A 19,876-nucleotide genomic window follows, 5' to 3' on the forward strand; every position below is an offset into this window, starting at 1 on the left:
AACTCTACAGATATTCCTGTGGCTATTGATGGGATAAGAAAGTGTAGAGGACAAAACGTCTGAATAGTCCACTAACTGCAGTAAACATATTTTTCCAGGTCAGGTGATGTGTCTGGGATAAGGTATGTACACTCCCGGAAATGGAAAAAAGAACACATTGACACCGGTGTGTCAGACCCACCATACTTGCTCCGGACACTGCGAGAGGGCTGTACAAGCAATGATCACACGCACGGCACAGCGGACACACCAGGAACCGCGGTGTTGGCCGTCGAATGGCGCTAGCTGCGCAGCATTTGTGCACCGCCGCCGTCAGTGTCAGCCAGTTTGCCGTGGCATACGGAGCTCCATCGCAGTCTTTAACACTGGTAGCATGCCGCGACAGCGTGGACGTCAACCGTATGTGCAGTTGACGGACTTTGAGCGAGGGCGTATAGTGGGCATGCGGGAGGCCGGGTGGACGTACCGCCGAATTGCTCAACACGTGGGGCGTGAGGTCTCCACAGTACATCGATGTTGTCGCCAGTGGTCGGCGGAAGGTGCACGTGCCCGTCGACCTGGGACCGGACCGCGGCGACGCACGGATGCACGCCAAGACCGTAGGATCCTACGCAGTGCCGTAGGGGACCGCACCGCCACTTCCCAGCAAATTAGGGACACTGTTGCTCCTGGGGTATCGGCGAGGACCATTCGCAACCGTCTCCATGAAGCTGGGCTACGGTCCCGCACACCGTTAGGCCGTCTTCCGCTCACGCCCCAACATCGTGCAGCCCGCCTCCAGTGGTGTCGCGACAGGCGTGAATGGAGGGACGAATGGAGACGTGTCGTCTTCAGCGATGAGAGTCGCTTCTGCCTTGGTGCCAATGATGGTCGTATGCGTGTTTGGCGCCGTGCAGGTGAGCGCCACTATCAGGACTGCATACGACCGAGGCACACAGGGCCAACACCCGGCATCATGGTGTGGGGAGCGATCTCCTACACTGGCCGTACACCACTGGTGATCGTCGAGGGGACACTGAATAGTGCACGGTACATCCAAACCGTCATCGAACCCATCGTTCTACCATTCCTAAACCGGCAAGGGAACTTGCTGTTCCAACAGGACAATGCACGTCCGCATGTATCCCGTGCCACCCAACGTGCTCTAGAAGGTGTAAGTCAACTACCCTGGCCAGCAAGATCTCCGGATCTGTCCCCCATTGAGCATGTTTGGGACTGGATGAAGCGTCGTCTCACGCGGTCTGCACGTCCAGCACGAACGCTGGTCCAACTGAGGCGCCAGGTGGAAATGGCATGGCAAGCCGTTCCACAGGACTACATCCAGCATCTCTACGATCGTCTCCATGGGAGAATAGCAGCCTGCATTGCTGCGAAAGGTGGATATGCACTGTACTAGTGCCGACATTGTGCATGCTCTGTTGCCTGTGTCTATGTGCCTGTGGTTCTGTCAGTGTGATCATGTGATGTATCTGACCCCAGGAATGTGTCAATAAAGTTTCCCCTTCCTGGGACAATGAATTCACGGTGTTCTTATTTCAATTTCCAGGAGTGTATAATAAAGGATGGAGACAGTAAGTGCTTCAAGAGCGTGGTAGAAGCAAAGCCACATGGAGATGTCAGTGTGGGAAAGCTGGAGTGTATTAGTCATGTCCAGAAAAGAATGGGAAATGGGCCTTCACAACTTGAGGAAAGAGACGAAAGGCATAAGTTTGCAGAACAGTTACGGTATGGCAGTTAGCAGAAGATGAAAACCATCAGCTGACAAGGAGCCTTCTCGTACTTGGTGCGAAAAGTACCAACCGCATGGTGTAAATACAACTGTGCTCTAGCAGTTAGTGAACAGTATAATGAAAGGCATTCATTGTCTGTTGAAATGTGCAATGTAATTACGCCAGTTTTTAGAAGTTTGACTGCTCAAACCCTGTTCCATAAATGTCTGCGTGGAAAAAGAACGAAAATGAATTATTTAACAGTGTCATGTGGTCTAGAATTCCTAAAACAGTATTTGTAGATAAGGATATATTGAATTTGTGTGTTTATGATGCGTTTTATTTAATGATGACAGTGTAGAGAAAGTTAAGCTGCTCCAGGAGTCGGCATACAACTAGGGGGAAATATGGTGAAGGCATGTTCCGAGTTGGATGCTACCCGTGTAAATAAAGAAGAATATGAAGTGACTATGATAGCTAGGAAGCCAAGAATGCACTCAAGCACTGCTAGGAGGGCGAGGAAAGGTGAAAGAAATGCAGATGAGCCATGATATGGTGCAGGGATATTCTAAGGTAACAAACTTTCTTCAACTTAAAAACCTGTTTTCTGAGGTTTTATTTTTTTTAATGTTTAGGTACACTTTTTCTCAGGAACTTACCGTCATAGAACAGTAAAACTTTAAAAAATCTTACAGAAACTGGGCTGATATTCGTTAATACGTTTTAAAAACATTCTGAGTTTTACATTTTAGAAATTATTAACTCACTAAACTGAAATATTTGGAAATCTTTTTATAACTTACAAAAAAAGAAGCTGTAAAAAATAAATTATACAAGCTACTTATCTACACCCTCCACCCCCCCCCCCCCCCGCCTCCCACCATGAACCATGGACCTTGCCGTTGGTGGGGAGGCTTGCGTGCCTCAACGATACAGATAGCCGTACCGTAGGTGCAACCACAACGGAGGGGTATCTGTTGAGAGGCCAGACAAACGTGTGGTTCCTGAAGAGGGGCAGCAGCCTTTTCAGTAGTTGCAGGGGCAACAGTCTGGATGACTGACTGATCTGGCCTCGTAACACTAACCAAAACGACCTTGCTGTTGTGGTACTGCGAACGGCTGAAAGCAAGGGGAAACTACAGCCGTAATTTTTCCAGAGGGCATGCAGCTTTACTGTATGATTAAATGATGATGGCATCCTGTTGGTTAAAATATTTCGGAGGTAAAATAGTCCCCCATTCGGATCTCCGGGCGGGGACTACTCAGGAGGACGTCGTTATCAGGAGAAAGAAAACTGGCATTCTACGGATCGGAGCGTGGAATGTCAGATCACTTAATCGGGCAGGTAGGTTAGAAAGTTTAAAAAGGGAAATGGATAGGTTAAAGTTAGATATAGTGGAAATCGGTGAAGTTCGGTGGCAGATAGATTATATAATGATAAGACAGAGATTTAGGAACCAGGTTTTAAATTGTAAGACATTTCCAGGGGCAGATGTGGACTGACCACAATCTGTTGGTTATGAACTGTAGATTAAAACTGAAGAAACTGCAAAAAGGTGGGAATTTAAGGAGATGGGACCTGGATAAACTGAATAAACCAGAGGTTGTACAGAGTTTCAGGGAGAGCATAAGGGAACAATTGGCAGGAATGGGTGAAAGAAATCCAGTGGAAGAAGAATGGGTAGCTTTGAGGGATGAAATAGTGAAGGCAGCGGAGAATCAAGTAGGTAAAAAGACGAGGGCTAGTAGAAATCTTTGGGTAGCAGAAGAGATACTAAATTTAACTGATGAAAGGAGAAAATACAAAAATGCCGTAAATGAAGCAGGCAAACATGAATACAAACGTCTCAAAAATGAGATCGACAGGAAGTACCAAACGGCTAAGCAGGGATGGCTAGAGGACAAATGTAATGATGTAGACGCTTATCTCACGAGGGGTAAGATAGATACTGCCTACAGGAAAATTAAAGAGACCTTTGGAGAAAAGAGAACCACTTGAATGAATATCAAGAGCTCAGATGGAAACCCAGATCCAAACAAAGAAGGGAAAGCAGAAAGGTGGAAGGAATATGTAGAGGGTCTATACAGGGGCGATGTTCTTGAGGACAATATTATAGAGCGGGAAGAGGATGTAGATGAAGATGAAATGGGGGATATGATACTGCGTGAGGAGTTTGACAGAGCACTGAAAGACATGAGTCAAAACAAGGCCCTGGGAGTAGACAACATTCCATTAGAACTACTGACGGCCTTGGGAGAGCCAGTCCTGACAAAACTCTACCATCTGGTGAGCAAGATGTATGAAACAGGCGAAATACCCTCAGACTTCAAGAATATAATAATTCCAATCCCAAAGAAAGCAGGTATTGACAGATGTGAAAATTACCGAACTATCAGTTTAACAAGTCACGGCTGCAAAATACTAACGTGAATTCTTTACAGACGAATGGAAAAACTGGTAGAAGCCGACCTCGGGGAAGATCAGTTTAGATTCCGTAGAAATGTTGGAACACGTGAGGCAATACTGACCCTACGACTTATTTTAGAAGCTAGATTAAGGAAAGGCAAACCTACGTTTCTAGCATTTGTAGACTTAGAGAAAGCTTTTGACAATGTTGACTGGAATACTCTCTTTCAAATTCTGAAGGTGGCAGGGGTAAAATACTAGGAGCGAAAGGCTATTTACAATTTGTACAGAAACCAGATGGCAGTTATAAGAGTCGAGGGGCATGAAAGGGAAGCAGTGGTTGGGAAAGGAGTGAGACAGGGTTGTAGCCTCTCCCCGATGTTATTCAATCTGTATATTGAGCAAGCAGTAAAGGAAACAAAAGAAAAAATCGGAGTAGGTATTAAAATTCATGGAGAAGAAGTAAAAACTTTGAGGTTCGCCGATGACATTGTAATACTGTCAGAGACAGCAAAGGACTTGGAAGAGCAGTTGAACGGAATGGACAGTGTCTTGAAAGGAGGATATAAGATGAACATCAACAAAAGCAAAACGAGGATAATGGAATGTAGTCAAATTAAATCGGGTGATGCTGAGGGGATTAGATTAGGAAATGAGACACTTAAAGTAGTAAAGGAGTTTTGCTATTTAGGGAGTAAAATAACTGATGATGGTCGAAGTAGAGAGGATATAAAATGTAGACTGGCAATGGCAAGGAAATCGTTTCTGAAGAAGAGAAATTTGTTAACATCGAGTATAGATTTAAGTGTCAGGAAGTCGTTTCTGAAAGTATTTGTATGGAGTGTAGCCATGTATGGAAGTGAAACATGGACGATAAATAGTTTGGACAAGAAGAGAATAGAAGCTTTCGAAATGTGGTGCTACAGAAGAATGCTGAAGATTAGATGGATAGATCACATAACTAATGGGGAGGTATTGAATATAATTGGGGAGAAGAGGAGCTTGTGGCACAACTTGACTAGAAGAAGGGATCTGTTGGTAGGACTTGCTCTGAGCCATCAAGGGATCATCAATTTAGTAATGGAGAGCAGCATGGAGGGTTAAAATCGCAGAGGGAGACCAAGAGATCAATACACTAAGCAGATTCAGAAGGATGTAGTAGGTACCGGAATTTGAAGAAGCTTGCACAGGATAGAGTAGCATGGAGAGCTGCTTAAAACCTGTCTCAGGACTGAGGGCCACAACAACAACAACTTATCTGCAAAAATAGGGCAAGGAAGAGAAACCCTACGTCTGCAGGCCATTACAATTTTATAACATTATAATGAACAGTTCACGAGAAAAATGTACGTAAAATTGGCAAATTCAACTTTGTGGATGTACAAGATAGAATCTGCCCTTAACTTAACCAGAGGGTTTCCAAAACAAAGTAAACCTTTTCTAATATAAAATACCTGTTTTTTTGTAATGAAAGAAAAAGAAAGGAAATAAGAGGCAATAATATTTATCAGTTAGTTAATGTTTGTCAGATCACTTTAACGAGTCTTTTCACCGAAACGGTGTGGGCCCAGTGAGTTTTGGGGGTACGTATACGTGCTGAATGTTAATGTTAGTGAACACAATATTTCTTAGTCCTATTCGTACCATGAAACTTAAAGTGCTTTGATTCAGAACATTTTATGCTATTTTAACATAGTAATAACTTGTAGATTACACTAAAATAACTGCTATAATTTGGTGCAGCTAATAACAATTGTTTTCTCTGAAGAACTACTTACGAGGACGCAGTACTCTTCGTTTCTTCAAAACAAATTGCAGTCAGGAAGTGGTCGAAAAATTGGCGCAATTAATTTTTTCAACTACGATCTCGCAGCCTCGAAGTTTCAGCAAAGTGACGAGCTCAATAAGTTGCGCAACTGATTTTAAAACCACCTCGAATGTGCTGCTAGTTTGAGTTTTAAGGTATTACAAATTTTCCCTAAACTGTCGTACAGTTGGCACAGTTTGCAGCCGTGCACCAAAAGTCCCATCGAGCGAGGTGGTGCAGCGTTTAGCCCAGTGGACTCGTATTCGGGAGGACGGCGGATCAAACCTGCGTCTGGCCGTCCAGGTTTAGGTTTTCTGTGGTTTACCTAAATTGCTTCAGGCAAATCCCGGGACGGTTCCTTTGAAAGGATGCAGCCAGTTGCATTCCACGTTCTTGGCACCATCTGAGCTTGTGCCCCGTCTCTAATGACGTCAATTCAACGCGCCATTAAACCCAGTCTTCCTTCTACCAAAAGTCCCTTAAACCCTGATTTTTTTTATTATAGTATTTCCAGCACAAGAGAATAGAAGTCTCTGAAATATAGTAACACAGAAACATGCTGAAGATTATGTGGGTAGATCGTGTAACTAATAAAGAGGTACCGACTGAGGAAAATGCGTCGATAGGTCGCATCCCGAGGCATCGTGTGAACGTTAATTTGGTAATGGAGTGAAGTGTGGGGTTACAGTAATTGTAGGCCCAAGTGCAGCGAGCAGGTCGAAACGGATGTAGGCTCTGATAATTATTCCAAGATGAAGATACGTACGACACAGAGCATATTTTGAGAGAGGTGTGCGTGTGTGCAGGTGGATCCACGACTACCAGGACGCGTGCGTGGACAAGCTGGAGCGCTTCCTGCGCGGCGAGATGAGCGTGCGCGCCGAGGGCCCGGGCTCGGTGTCTCGCATCGGGCTGGCCGGCAAGGGCGACGCGACGCCGGGCGGCAGCAGCGGCGCCGCGACGCCGCTGCCCCTGGGCGCCGGCCGCCAGCCGCCCTACCAGCGCATGCACTCCAACGATAGCGGCAAGGGCAGCACCAGCGACAAGGACAACGGCGCCCCGCGCGACTGACTAGATGGTCCCCGCGCCTCGGCCAACTTACAAAGGTACTGTTCCGCTCCCTGACCCCACTAATGTTTACACCCGCCACTGCTCCTTCGGACGTACCTCGATGTCGTAGCAGATGTCTTACTGACCGGCCCCTTCCTCCCATAATGCTCTTTTCTCAGTGCTTTACCTATGTACTCGTGTTTCTTTTTCTCTCGATTTCACTTCGTTACAACTTACACTGTCCTGGACATATTCCTCAGTTTCGTAGCGCTAATACCGATGGAGCTCTACTGTCGAGAAGGCTTTCTCTACCTGTGACAATTTTTTATTTATTTATTTATTTTTTTCTCGAGTCTTCCCCACTCCTGCTACACAGTTTAATTTTGTTTCCTAGACAGAAGAATCTTCCAACACTAAGTCGTACCACGTTTTACAGTAAACGAATCGTTACTCCCTTTTCTACCAATCTCACCACTTTTTATCTGTGCTAAGTACGCTGTCTACTCTTCTCAGTACACGTCTGCTGACAACCCTGGCATTGCATCGCAGTGTGTCCGTTTCGCACCTTTATTCGTGTATCCTTTATTGTCTCCGTGGCTCCTTTTGCGTACGAGTCGGACGCCGGTGGTGAAAGCTGGAACTCTACGGTGCACCCTTATTAACGAGAACGTGTCTTTCCAATATCGTTTTTCTTTCTTTTACTCTCACTATTGCTTTTTTCACATACAACTTGTGCACTGGTGGTTAGTTTGTCAGTCAGTTAGTTAGTTTCACATTCCGTGGATCTTTCGCACAATAAATTTTAATCGTGTCGGACATGTCATTTTACATCCACATCGTAAATAAATGATGAACATTTATAACTTTTTTCTTGCTGTAATATACAGGTGTGAGTTAGTAATTCCTACCCACCATCTTTTACCCATTGCGATAATAGCAATACGACGAGGTGTCGAGGAGAATATCAGTTTGTTGCCAAACGCTACTTATCTGTATGTCACACATTTTATGACAAAGTAATCAAAAATTTTAGTTCCTCCATTCTGCACACTATTTGTGCTAACAACCTTATTGTGGAGTAACGAATGTCATCTTTCCTATCCTTCTTTTTCTTCTTCCTGCGAGTTTTGTGCACCGCGCGACATGTTACCGCATCCGAGTTTCCGTGCGCTTCTATCCTGCCAGTCCTTTTCTTTCACGGTCCTGTCTTGCATCGCACGCCTCACTCCATCGTTACAGTGTTGCCGGGGTCTTGCTCTTATTCCGTGTCGTGGAGTTCTCCAGCGCCATGTTTTGGATGGAACATGTCCGTCACATGTTAGCTGTTTATTTTCGCTATTTTCAAATGGTTCAAATGGCTCTGAGCACTATGGGACTCAACTGCTGTGGTCATAAGTCCCCTAGAACTTAGAACTACTTAAACCTAACTAACCTAAGGACAGCACACAACACCCAGCCTGATGGCAGGCAGAGAAAATCCCTGACCCCGCCGGGAATCGAACCCGGGAACCCGGGCGTGGGAAGCGAGAACGCTACCGCACGACCACGGGATGCGGGCCGCTATTTTCAGTTGTGTCTACAATATCTCCTACTTGTTCTCGCTGTATTTCATTTCTCACTTTGTCTCTTCCTGTTAGTTCATAATTTCATTTCCCTTGCGTTTAATTTCTTCTCACTGACCTTGGAGATTCCCACAATTCGTCATCATACAGAGCCATGCTCTCAACTACAGCTTCGTATATCCTCCTTTTCAAACTTTTCACCTCGTTTTAACCAAGCAATTTCTTCATTCCCACCTTTCCCTTTCCTATTCTGTGCTTGATTTCCTCATTGCTTCCACCATTATCCACAACTGTGTCCCTAAATATGTATACGAACGGCTACACTTTACTATTGACCCACAATCCATAACAAGATCCATTCGTGTACCTTCGACAACCAAGTACCCAGTCTTTCAAAACTTAATTTTCATGCCCCTCTGCTCACATTCTTTTTGAAGGTTTCTTAACATATAAGACACGTCCCCTTCTTTCTTGGTGAAGATGAACTGATCGTCGGTGAAGTTTAGGGCGAACAGAATGTCAACACCTAATCTAATTACGAAGTTTTCACTTCCGTTTCCAATTTCTCTGTGCTTCTTTCGAAAATATTTTAAATAGGTTATGCACTAAACAGCATCCTTGCCTCAGTCCTTTATTAACATTAACTTTCTCTGACAGTAACTTCTCAACTTCAACATAGCAAGTATTATCTGAATACAGATTTGTAGATTTATAGCTTGTACATGACATTTATGCAAGTTCTGGTTTTTCATTGCTTCCCACATCCTAGAAAGTGCTTCACTGTCATATTCCTTCTGAAAATCTATAAAAACCATGTGTGTCCCAAAGTTATGTGCCAGTCTCTTGTCAGTCACTTGCAGATATTATCGATAAAAGGCCTGCTGGAAGTTTAGTACTGTACAGCACTATTCCTTTTGAACTGTATTGGATTATTGAGGGAATAAATATGCTGTGAAGCAGTAGTCGGAATGCTCAAGTCCTTAAACAAATGTCTACACGATAATCATGGATGAGCTCCACATATTTTTACAACATGCTTTTGAGCATAAAGATTTTATTTCTTTAAGATGAGCTACCCCAGAACATTATTTCACATGACATTATCGAATAAAAATATGAAAAATATGTCAGCTTACGTATTTATCTCTCCCCAAGGTTTGCAGATATAGGTGAACTAAGTTGTTCCAGAAGTTCCAAAATGTACTTTATCCAGTTCAAAATCTCATCGCTACAGACACCTAAGAATTTTAAAGTTCCACCCTATTTATTGTTTCCCCACCAGGTGTTAGACTTGTCATTGGTGCAGTATCCCTTGATGGTTCAAATGGCTCTGAGCACTATGGGACTCAACATCTGAGGTCATCAGTCCCCTAGAACTTAGAACTACTTAAACCTAACTAACCTAAGGACGACACACACATTCATGCCCGAGGCAGGATTCGAACCTACGACCGTAGCGGTCGCGCGGTTCCAGACTGAAGCGCCTATAACCGCTCGGCCACTTCGGCCGGCATATCCCTTGATGTGAAGAACTGAATATGTTGTGCCTTTTTAAAATTGAGGGCGAGAACCAGTCAGTGACACTTTTAAGAATTTCTCCTGTGTCTGTATGTAATGTCATCTGGAAAACGAACTAATTCTGCTTGTTGTATGTAAGACGGAAAATCATTTACATACATAGGGCGTTTTCGTAAGAGAGTGCAAAACTGTAACAGATAATGCGCCACAATTTGAGGTAGGGAGCGTAGGGTCGTAGAAGGTAGCTTGAGGAGATATGGAAGTAAACTTGTCAACCGCTTTGTCTAGTATTACTGTACTACTAACATGCACACAAATTTACATGTACTGTACTGTTTATTTACATGTACATTTTTTCCCTGCTAGGAAACAAGGAGGATGAGCGTGACTACTAGGTCGTCATGATGCAGGTTTTGTATACTTTACTTGTCCATAATGTGGTTCTGTTGTATAACATTTGCATTGTCTCATGACAGAACATGCTATGAATCAATGACAGGCCGATTCGTTACTGACTGCTACTCAGAGAGATACAGTACAATGCGATGGAACAGTACTAGTACAGTTTCGCAGAATTCACTGACACGCACCTTGTGTATGGGGAAGTGTGTTGAAAAGCTCTCGCTGCTGAAAGACTGTCCAGGGAACGATATCCCAACAGGCATCATGCGACAGGTGAGTGTTTATTTCTCTCGGTCGACGAATGCGGCAGACTGGGTCAGTGGAACGGAGGAATGGGGGACCCGGCTGGATTGGAAGGGGAGGTCCTAATCCGTGGTCTGTGTTGTGTCGCGCTAACAGTACACACGCCCGGGGTCACGTCGAACGCGAAAGTAGCCATGTCTAATGTATTCAGTCTGTCTAGCAAGTCCACTACTTCCTGTAATGACGGGTTTTTAAACCTGAGGATTTGCTCGAGGATGCGGGGATCCGCCACATTTTGCGCAATAGCGTCTCTAATCACTATATCCGCATATGAGCGGTCACACGAGCAACTAAAGTCACAATCAGAAGTCAGTCCCTGAAGGTCCGCTAACAAAGATTTATTCGACTGAGTAGGGCCACGCCGGAGGCGAAAGAATTTGTAGCGTGCAGCTACCACATTTACACTGTCACGGAAGTGGCAGTTCAAAGCATCAATCACTTCGTACGTTTTAGTTTCTGGGCGGATGGTGGGAAACAATTTCACGACCACACGGTACAACACGACACCCGCGTTGGCAATGAAAAAGGCAAGCCGCTCTGTACCTGGTATGTAGTAAGCTGCGAAGTGTGCCTCGAGCTGGGCGATGTATTCTGGCCAGCGTTCAACGTCAGGATTGAAGGCACGAAATGGCGGCGCAGTCGGCGACGGCGTCGGTACAGGCGGTGGCGTGGGAGGCGCCAAAGTAGCTACAGTTTGTAGCGTGACCAGTCCATTTATGGCAGCAAGCAGCTGTGCCATTTGCTGAGCCTGAAAACGTACAAGATCGGACAGCCACGGTTTGCCCAAATGAAAGTCTTATAGCGAAAGGTGGGAGCACTTACATACAAAAGCACACGGGGTATAAAAAAAAGCTAAAGCAGTAGCGAGCAAAAAAGGAAATGGTAGGAGGGGAAAAAAGCAGCCTCGTGGCCAACTTTTGTATCCCGCCTGGAAGGTGGGGCGAGGATAGGAGCAAGAGCAGGAAAAACACGTCGGTGCTGCACGTAAGTAAAAGTGGTTTACTGGTGCAAAAAACAAGTTAATACATGGTGCGATGCAGAGACCCGTCGTATGTAGAGCAAAGCTGAAGTGAAGTGTCCCAGCCGTCTGCTGTTGATCAAATGGGCGTCGTCTGGAGTGGGGCTCGTAGAGCTGAGCAGCTCCGGATAGAGGGCGCTGTCGTCGGTGTGTCGTGGTAGTGCCAACCTAAGAACTTTTATACGCCGTGGCATCGTTGCTATCGATACCACAGAGTCGTGCTTGGGTAGCTCAGGGCACTTGACCGCGAAAGGCAAAGGTCCCGAGTTTTAGTCTCGGTCCGACACACAGTTTTAATTTGCCACTAAGTTTCATATCAGCGCACACTCCATTGCAGAATGAAAATTGCATTCTGGATACTACTAAACTATCACCTGTGCCAAAGGTGCGAGAAGCCACAGGATAGAGTCTCATTCCTGAAATAGCATATTTTTTATTTCTAATTCAAATATATGTTGAGTGAAATATGTTTTTGTTATCTTGTATCATTGTTTTGGTTGATTTACTTCTGATTTTCTGTTGTTGTGTAATTGCGTATAATTTGTGAATTTAGTTTTGGCACCTTACATAATGTACAGGTCTGAATCTGAGGTGATTGCTAAGTCTGGGTCATTTTGTGTGTTAACTTCTACGTGCGTATATGTCAGTTCCTTAACTCAAAGTCTTCCCATGGGTGGTTCGAATGGCTCTGAGCACTATGGAACTTAACATCTATGGTCATCAGTCGCCTAGAACTTAGACCTACTTAAACCTAACTAACCTAAGGACATCACACAACACGAGGCAGAGAAAATACCTGACCCCGCCGGTAATCGAACCCGGGAGTCTTCCCATGTATTGTGCTGTTGTTCTGTCCATAAGTTCATACATATGGATTTTGTTGTATGCACGTACCATGCAATGTTCTTGCACTTTGTCAACAATACTATTAAGAGTACATCATCATCTGGGTCATGTACCTTTCTCTGACATCATGGTCTTCATTTATGTGTTGTACATGTGTAAGTATGTTGCATCGTTATGATACATCTTCAGGAAACCCGTACTACCCACATATTCGTGCTCTGACTGAGATACATACAGTTTAAATCTGCGGGATGCAGGCTGTGACTGGTCAAGCAATGAACTGTGCCCTGGCTTGGGTCTGCATTCTTTCCTGCAGTCATTCCATCATATCAGAAAATAAGGAGAAAACATGATGGCCTTTGTTGGATGCCTCCCACTCTCTTTACCTTATATTTATCCACCAAGGGTTTAATACTCATATTGTTAATATTTGCTGCCATTTTCCGTAGTTGCTGACTTCAGCTATGTTTTATTAAAGAGACACGAAAAATTCCATCATTTTCAACTGAATTTATTGTGTGTACCATACATGTTTCACCTATTCATGCTAGACAGTGGTCGATAATATAAAAATGTTTAATAATAAATATTTTGACATGAGACTTACAGCTATATGGAATTTTTTATTTATGTTCATACCATGCCGTATTATGCATCCATTTGTTTTTGTATATGTGGTAAATACATATAGTACAGATTTCTTCCAATAAACATTTCGTTGTACATGACATACTGTAGCATACTGCAAAATGATTACATGCTTTAGAACTGAATGAAGGACTGTGGGAGCTGTAGATGGGAAGAGTGGAGTGGGTGCTGGGGTGGGGGAAGAGAAGCTTGTTGGACGCTCTGTGTGTGTGTGTGTGTGTGTGTGTGTGTGTGTGTGTGTGTAATTTGTTTATGTGTTACTGTTATGATAAAATGTGTATTAGTTTAAATACTGGTCTTCTTCTGTTTCTCTTTTGGTGATTAAGAATATTTTCATTGCTGTTGGCGTTCTGTATGATTATTATGCAGTATGAGTGTTATGCAGCTCTGTGATGCATTGTTGTATCAGTGGGAATATAAATTTTCTACCAATGTGGTGTTGAAGGTACTGGACATCCTTAGTAACATATTCATGTCTCCTCATCATGTAATTGTTTTGTTGGACACCAAGCATAGGCGATGTGCCCATGCGCTATCTGCAAAGCATGTAGTAGATTTGAAGATGACAGTGTGAGCAGTTCATAATGTTCTTAATGACAGTCTGCGCCGTGTCTTGTTTAGTCTTGTTAATTTATCCATTATTTTAGTCATTTTTTATGTTGTTATTATAGTGTGTTCATCAGTGTGACGTGTTCTCTATATGTTAATAGTGTCCAGTTTTTATGACTGGAATTCCTTCTTTCTACTTGATTTGCTTTTCTATACTGTGATTTTAAGTTTATCTTTGTTGCACCAGCTATGAAGTGTTCGTTTTCGAGGTGTCCATGTGAGTTAGCTGCCACAATGATTAATTAGTCATCTGCATATACAACTACCCTATTCACCCTTTCATCCTCATCCAGCCTCCAGGGCTGTTCAGCAAACACTCAGTTACCATGTCCCAGAAAATAAGTCCATACATTGAGCCATGTGGACATCCTTTTGTTATTCTTTGAGCTACTTTCAAACAGTGAAAACTCCCGGTATTAGGAAGGAAAAAGATAGATTGCTATTCACCATAAAGATCCCCATTGAGCTGCAGGCAGGCAGAGCAGACAGACTTACACATCTATCATACAGGAGCCTCACCTGCACTGCAGGAAATATGTTGCGGACACAAAATGGGTTGCTATCTTCTAATGTTTTAGTAATTACTATGTTAATTGTTCTCCAGAGTGTAGTAATTCTCCCTTATAGGTTTCATTTAACATGTCAGTGAGATATGTGTGATGACGTTTTCTAACATTTCTGATTGACTTATTATTGTTTTGTCTACAGATCATTAAAGTCACCTATTCTTGAGGAAAAGAGACAGTAAACCCACCATTTGCGTCAGTATAATTCATTTGGCCTCATAAGACTGTGCGATGCCGTCAGTCGTGCGTTAGCTCGTCGTTGGAGAGGATTTCGTTCAAAAGATATTGTGACAAGTATCTCCAGTCATCTGTTATAGAATCATCTAGCCATTTTAAGATCGACTGAACCACTGGCGGGTCTCGATTCACTCCATCTGTAATTTTATTTTAACACAGTCATTCCAGTGGCCCTGTGTTGTTTTTTTACAGTTCATTCTTATGTTTTTGTTTTGGGTATCAATATACTTCAAATCTGAGAGTTGTAGTTAGGTGTAGTTTGATAGAGAGTTGTAGTTAGGTGTAGTTTGATAGGATTGTCATTTGCCATTTTCCATAATCTCGTGTTTTCTGTCGACCGTGGTAGTTTTTGTCCCTGCCCAGAGTTATCTCGATGAATGGCATCTGTTTCTGCTTTTCGTAAGCTATGTGGTCGGCCATTTGTTTCATAATGTATATTGCACGATTTGGTGTGTAGTGAAGATGCTTCAATCTTCTTGCCAATTTAGTGCCAGGTACCCTATCAAGAAGCAGACATACTGTTGTAGCACACGTATCTGTGTGAAACTGTCTGTGAATGACAGTGACATTGTGGTCATAATGATACACGGACCGTATGAAAATGTCTGTAAGCACCAGAGACTGTCAACACAGCTACCAGTGTCACGAGTTGCATCGACGTGGCGAAAGATAGTGGGACACCGTCGGAGATGCGCCCAATAACGATGCTCGACACCTGAAGCGGCACAGTGTCGTCCTCCTAGATGCCAGTCGGTTCTATTTGCAGCATCGAGATGAATGTATTCCCGTGTGGAAGGTTTCAAATTGGATACATCATCGTCGTACTGGCACAGCACCTCGTACGATAGTATAGTGTGTAAGAGAATAGCATGTTGTGCACGTAGCCGATAATGTGGGCAATAGACATCGCAATTTTGCCACGTTTAAGCCAGTGGCTACGCCTTATATTGCCGGTCTCCGTGATGATTTCTTCCGAGAAGATAATAGCATATCTCTCCTGTACAGTCGCAGAGAGAGTGGCACACTTCCACTGACCGGCACAGAGTCAAAGCAGCGCGGGTTGACGTAGCCGTATCTGTCATATATGCTCGGTTCCAGTCGATGCCCAGCTGGGTGAGAGACGTTGTCGCTGCCAGAGGTGGACACTCCTCGTATATTTCCGAGTCACTTACATACACTCCTGGAAATTGAAATAAGAACACCGTGAATTCATTGTCCCAGGAAGGGGAAACTTTATTGACACATTCCTGGGGTCAGATACATCACATGATCACACTGACAGAACCACAGGCACATAGACACAGGCAACAGAGCATGCACAATGTCGGCACTAGTACAGTGTATATCCACCTTTCGCAGCAATGCAGGCTGCTATTCTCCCATGGAGACGATCGTAGAGATGCTGGATGTAGTCCTGTGGAACGGCTTGCCATGCCATTTCCACCTGGCGCCTCAGTTGGACCAGCGTTCGTGCTGGACGTGCAGACCGCGTGAGACGACGCTTCATCCAGTCCCAAACATGCTCAATGGGGGACAGATCCGGAGACCTAGCTGGCCAGGGTAGTTGACTTACACCTTCTAGAGCACGTTGGGTGGCACGGGATACATGCGGACGTGCATTCTCCTGTTGGAACAGCAAGTTCCCTTGCCAGTCTAGGAATGGTAGAACGATGGGTTCGATGACGGTTTGGATGTACCGTGCACTATTCAGTGTCCCCTCGACGATCACCAGTGGTGTACGGCCAGTGTAGGAGATCGCTCCCCACACCATGATGCCGGGTGTTGGCCCTGTGTGCCTCGGTCGTATGCAGTCCTGATTGTGGCGCTCACCTGCACGGCGCCAAACACGCATACGACCATCACTGGCACCGAGGCAGAAGCGACTCTCATCGCTGAAGACGACACGTCTCCATTCGTCCCTCCATTCACGCCTGTCGCGACACCACTGGAGGCGGGCTGCACGATGTTGGGGCGTGAGCGGAAGACGGCCTAACGGTGTGCGGGACCGTAGCCCAGCTTCATGGAGACGGTTGCGAATGGTCCTCGCCGATACCCCAGGAGCAACAGTGTCCCTAATTTGCTGGGAAGTGGCGGTGCGGTCCCCTACGGCACTGCGTAGGATCCTACGGTCTTGGCGTGCATCCGTGCGTCGCTGCGGTCCGGTCCCAGGTCGACGAGCACGTGCACCTTCCGCCGACCACTGGCGACAACATCGATGTACTGTGGAGACCTCACGCCCCACGTGATGAGCAATTCGGCGGTACGTCCACCCGGCCTCCCGCATGCCCACTATACGCCCTCGCTCAAAGTCCGTCAACTGCACATACGGTTCACGTCCACGCTGTCGCGGCATGCTACCAGTGTTAAAGACTGCGGTGGAGCTCCGTATGCCACGGCAAACTGGCTGACACTGACGGCGGCGGTACACAAATGCTGCGCAGCTAGCGCCATTCGACGGCCAACACCGCGGTTCCTGGTGTGTCCGCTGTGCCGTGCGTGTGATCATTGCTTGTACAGCCCTCTCGCAGTGTCCGGAGCAAGTATGGTGGGTCTGACACACCGGTGTCAATGTGTTCTTTTTTCCATTTCCAGGAGTGTATTTAGTCGTGTATTGTTCATTATGCAGCTCGTTACTCTTCAGGCCACGGACTGCGGCACTCAGCTCTTCACTTTTCCCGCTCTTCTCTTCCCCTGCAGACTGCAGCAGCCGCAGCCGGGCAGCCCGCCGCGGCGGCCCGCCCACCGCCCCCGCCAGCGGCCGCCCGCCAGCCCGGCGCGCCGCGGCTCGGCCACGCCTTCGCCTTCGCCGCCGCAGACGCTGTCGCCGCCGCTGTCGCCGCAGCACCGCCGGCCCAGGCCGGGGGCGGCGTCCGGCTCCCGCGGCACGGCGGCGCTCACCCCGGCCGCCCCCGAGCCCGCCGCGGCTGCAGAGCCGCCGCCGCCGCCCCCGCAGCCGTGCAGCCCGGACGCGCTGGCGGACGCGACCGACGGCGACAGCGGTGACGGCGGCGACGACGGGGAGTGGCTGGTGCGCGAGTGCGAGCAGTACCTGAGCAGCCACGAGCTGCGCGCGCAGGGCCCGGCCGCGGACGCAGCCGCGTCGGACTGCAGCCGCTCCGGGTCGGCGTCGTCCCTGTCGGAGGAGAGCGGCGGCGCGGCAGGGAGGCGCGCGTCCAGCTCGTCGCTGCCACCGGACGGCGCGGCCGGCCTCAAGCGCAGGCGCAACCTGGTGGGCCGCTGTGTGAACAAGGTGCGGTCGCTGATCCGCAAGTAGGCGGGCCCGGCCCACCCCCACCCTGCACATACCGTGCCACGGACTCACTGTACATATGGACACTGTTTGTGACAGAGTGACACTCAAACGTCAGTGTAACCAAATGAGCTATTTTTATTTCTATTGCTGTTAATTGTATTTTACCAAAGGTAATTTAAAGTAATCGCTGCGAGGGCAGCTTCAATAAAATACTTGGAGTCGTTTCTGTGTGTTACTTCATTTACTACCGTATTCAGTCATTCTCCAAACCGCGCACTGCTTACGCTCGATTCGGAGTGACGTACGGTGTGCAAGTGTGGACACGGCTGTGGTTGGCCTGTTCACTGGTGTACTGTGCAGGAGTGCTGTGCACATCGCAGCTTATTTTCTCTTTCAGTTCTACTGACCCGTGCGACCGAGTCTACTCACAGTGGGTCGACATTCTGACAAAATACCTCTACATCTGCGTCTGTGATCCGCATACGATTACACAGTGCGAGAGTACGAAAAGAATGGTTGTTTTTGTGTGTCTCCGCGAACAGTAATCTCCCTTGTTTTGTCCTTACCGTTTCTTAAATGAGATGAAAGTAGAGTGCAACAGAATAGTTCCGCAAATACTCAATCTCTTAAAGTTCGTCGAGATTGTTTCGTGAAAACATCACCTTTATTTCCGTCAATATTTCCAATGTAAGTTCACGGAGCATTTTCGTTACAGTCTCAGACTGATTTAAAAGTGGCTGTTAACTTCTTCACCAGTCATTTAGTGTGACCTGATAGGGATCCCGAACACTGTAGCAGCACTGAGGAATGGAACTTTTCGTGCAGTTCCCTGCCTATGTTTTAAACGAATTCCGTATACTCATCCTCAGTTGAATAGGCGATTGCAGACTAATGCCTCACTTCTGACTGTTTTATGTCCTCATTCCACGTATAGTTGACATATACAATACTTGTGCCACTTGTACACAGCTGTCACAAAACAATCAAGGCACAGTGGAGTCTGAACAAAAAAAAAAAAAAAAAAAAAAACGCATAAGTTGAACCATTTCTTCCACAGAATAAAATCTCTTCGATTTCCACAATTCTCTGAAACAACGATTTTCCTTATGACTATACCAACTGAAGTGGTCCCAGAGGCGACTGAAACAATGTTTCGGAAAGACTACAAAGAAAATTAATTTCATCCGTAATCGGATCGAGAGAAAACTGCTGTCTAGACACATGGGACAACATTCGGGCCACCAAAATCAAGACTGAGGCCGACTTACAGGGGAAACCTTAGTCCACACATGAAGGATAAAACACCACAAAGTCAGGGAATAGTGAAATCAATTAAGAAAAATAGATGACTGGTTCAGGAAATGCAAAAAAAATTGAAAACAAAACGTATGACATTTTATCCCTCTAAGAAGACCTCCAGAAACGTGTAAAATGTAATACAGAGATGCTAAAGAGCAACTAGGTAAACTGTTATATAGGCTGAATTTCTTCATAACATTCGTCCTTTCGGTCGCGCCAAGCTGATAACTGGGATGAGGTGGTGTCTGCCTCATGCAAGGTAGACATTTCATGCTTGTTGAGACTACGTACGACGTATCAGTGTGGTAGGTCTTTTGTCATGCAAGGTACCAATAAGTAGGAAACGTATTCTTGCGCGTAATTTTGAGCGCATTCATAACTCGGAGGGTTTTCGCACGTGATGTTGGAGTTAATTTTTATAGATTCTACTTCAAATTTAAGTGTTTCTGCAACGGTAGTAGAAAACGAAACGAAAAAAATACTACACCTGCGTTCTTTCTGTGAAAAGAAAATACTACACCTGCGTCATATCAATGAAACCAAGTTACTTTCTTTCTGTGTTCCCGCTGGGAGTCCGAGACACTGACCTGGCAACGAAAGCGAGCGGTCCGGCGGATGTGGAGGCGGCGCCTGCAGCACGGC

The 19,876-nt window shown here is 45.9% G+C and overlaps 3 protein-coding genes across 8 annotated transcripts in view; 2 read left to right on the plus strand and 1 right to left on the minus strand.

The window, feature by feature from the left end:
- The window catches only part of LOC126202972 (uncharacterized), a 55,859-nt gene extending 44,339 nt beyond the window's left edge, over positions 1-11,520 (minus strand). Inside the window, exon 1 of the mRNA XM_049937116.1 lies at positions 11,302-11,520. Within this exon, the coding sequence (XP_049793073.1) occupies positions 11,302-11,497 (196 nt within the window). The 5' untranslated portion in view covers positions 11,498-11,520. The remainder of the gene's footprint in view (positions 1-11,301) is intronic.
- The window catches only part of LOC126202933 (NAD(+) hydrolase sarm1), a 1,078,224-nt gene extending 1,060,777 nt beyond the window's left edge, over positions 1-17,447 (plus strand). For all 6 annotated transcript variants that reach the window (XM_049937030.1, XM_049937080.1, XM_049937053.1 and 3 more), the window contains 2 exons: positions 6,730-7,029; positions 17,380-17,447. In XM_049937030.1, the coding sequence (XP_049792987.1) occupies positions 6,730-6,994 (265 nt within the window). In that variant the 3' untranslated portion in view covers positions 6,995-7,029; positions 17,380-17,447. The remainder of the gene's footprint in view (positions 1-6,729; positions 7,030-17,379) is intronic.
- Positions 14,677-18,159, plus strand: LOC126234376 (zinc finger protein ZIC 5-like). Its single transcript, XM_049943066.1, has 2 exons — positions 14,677-14,681; positions 17,425-18,159. The coding sequence occupies exons 1-2, from the start codon at positions 14,677-14,679 to the stop codon at positions 17,954-17,956; spliced, it is 537 nt and encodes a 178-aa protein (XP_049799023.1). The 3' UTR covers positions 17,957-18,159.
- The last annotated feature ends 1,717 nt before the right edge of the window (positions 18,160-19,876 follow it).

The sequence above is a fragment of the Schistocerca nitens genome, chromosome 1, assembly GCF_023898315.1.
Source record: "Schistocerca nitens isolate TAMUIC-IGC-003100 chromosome 1, iqSchNite1.1, whole genome shotgun sequence".
NCBI lineage: Eukaryota > Metazoa > Arthropoda > Insecta > Orthoptera > Acrididae > Schistocerca > Schistocerca nitens.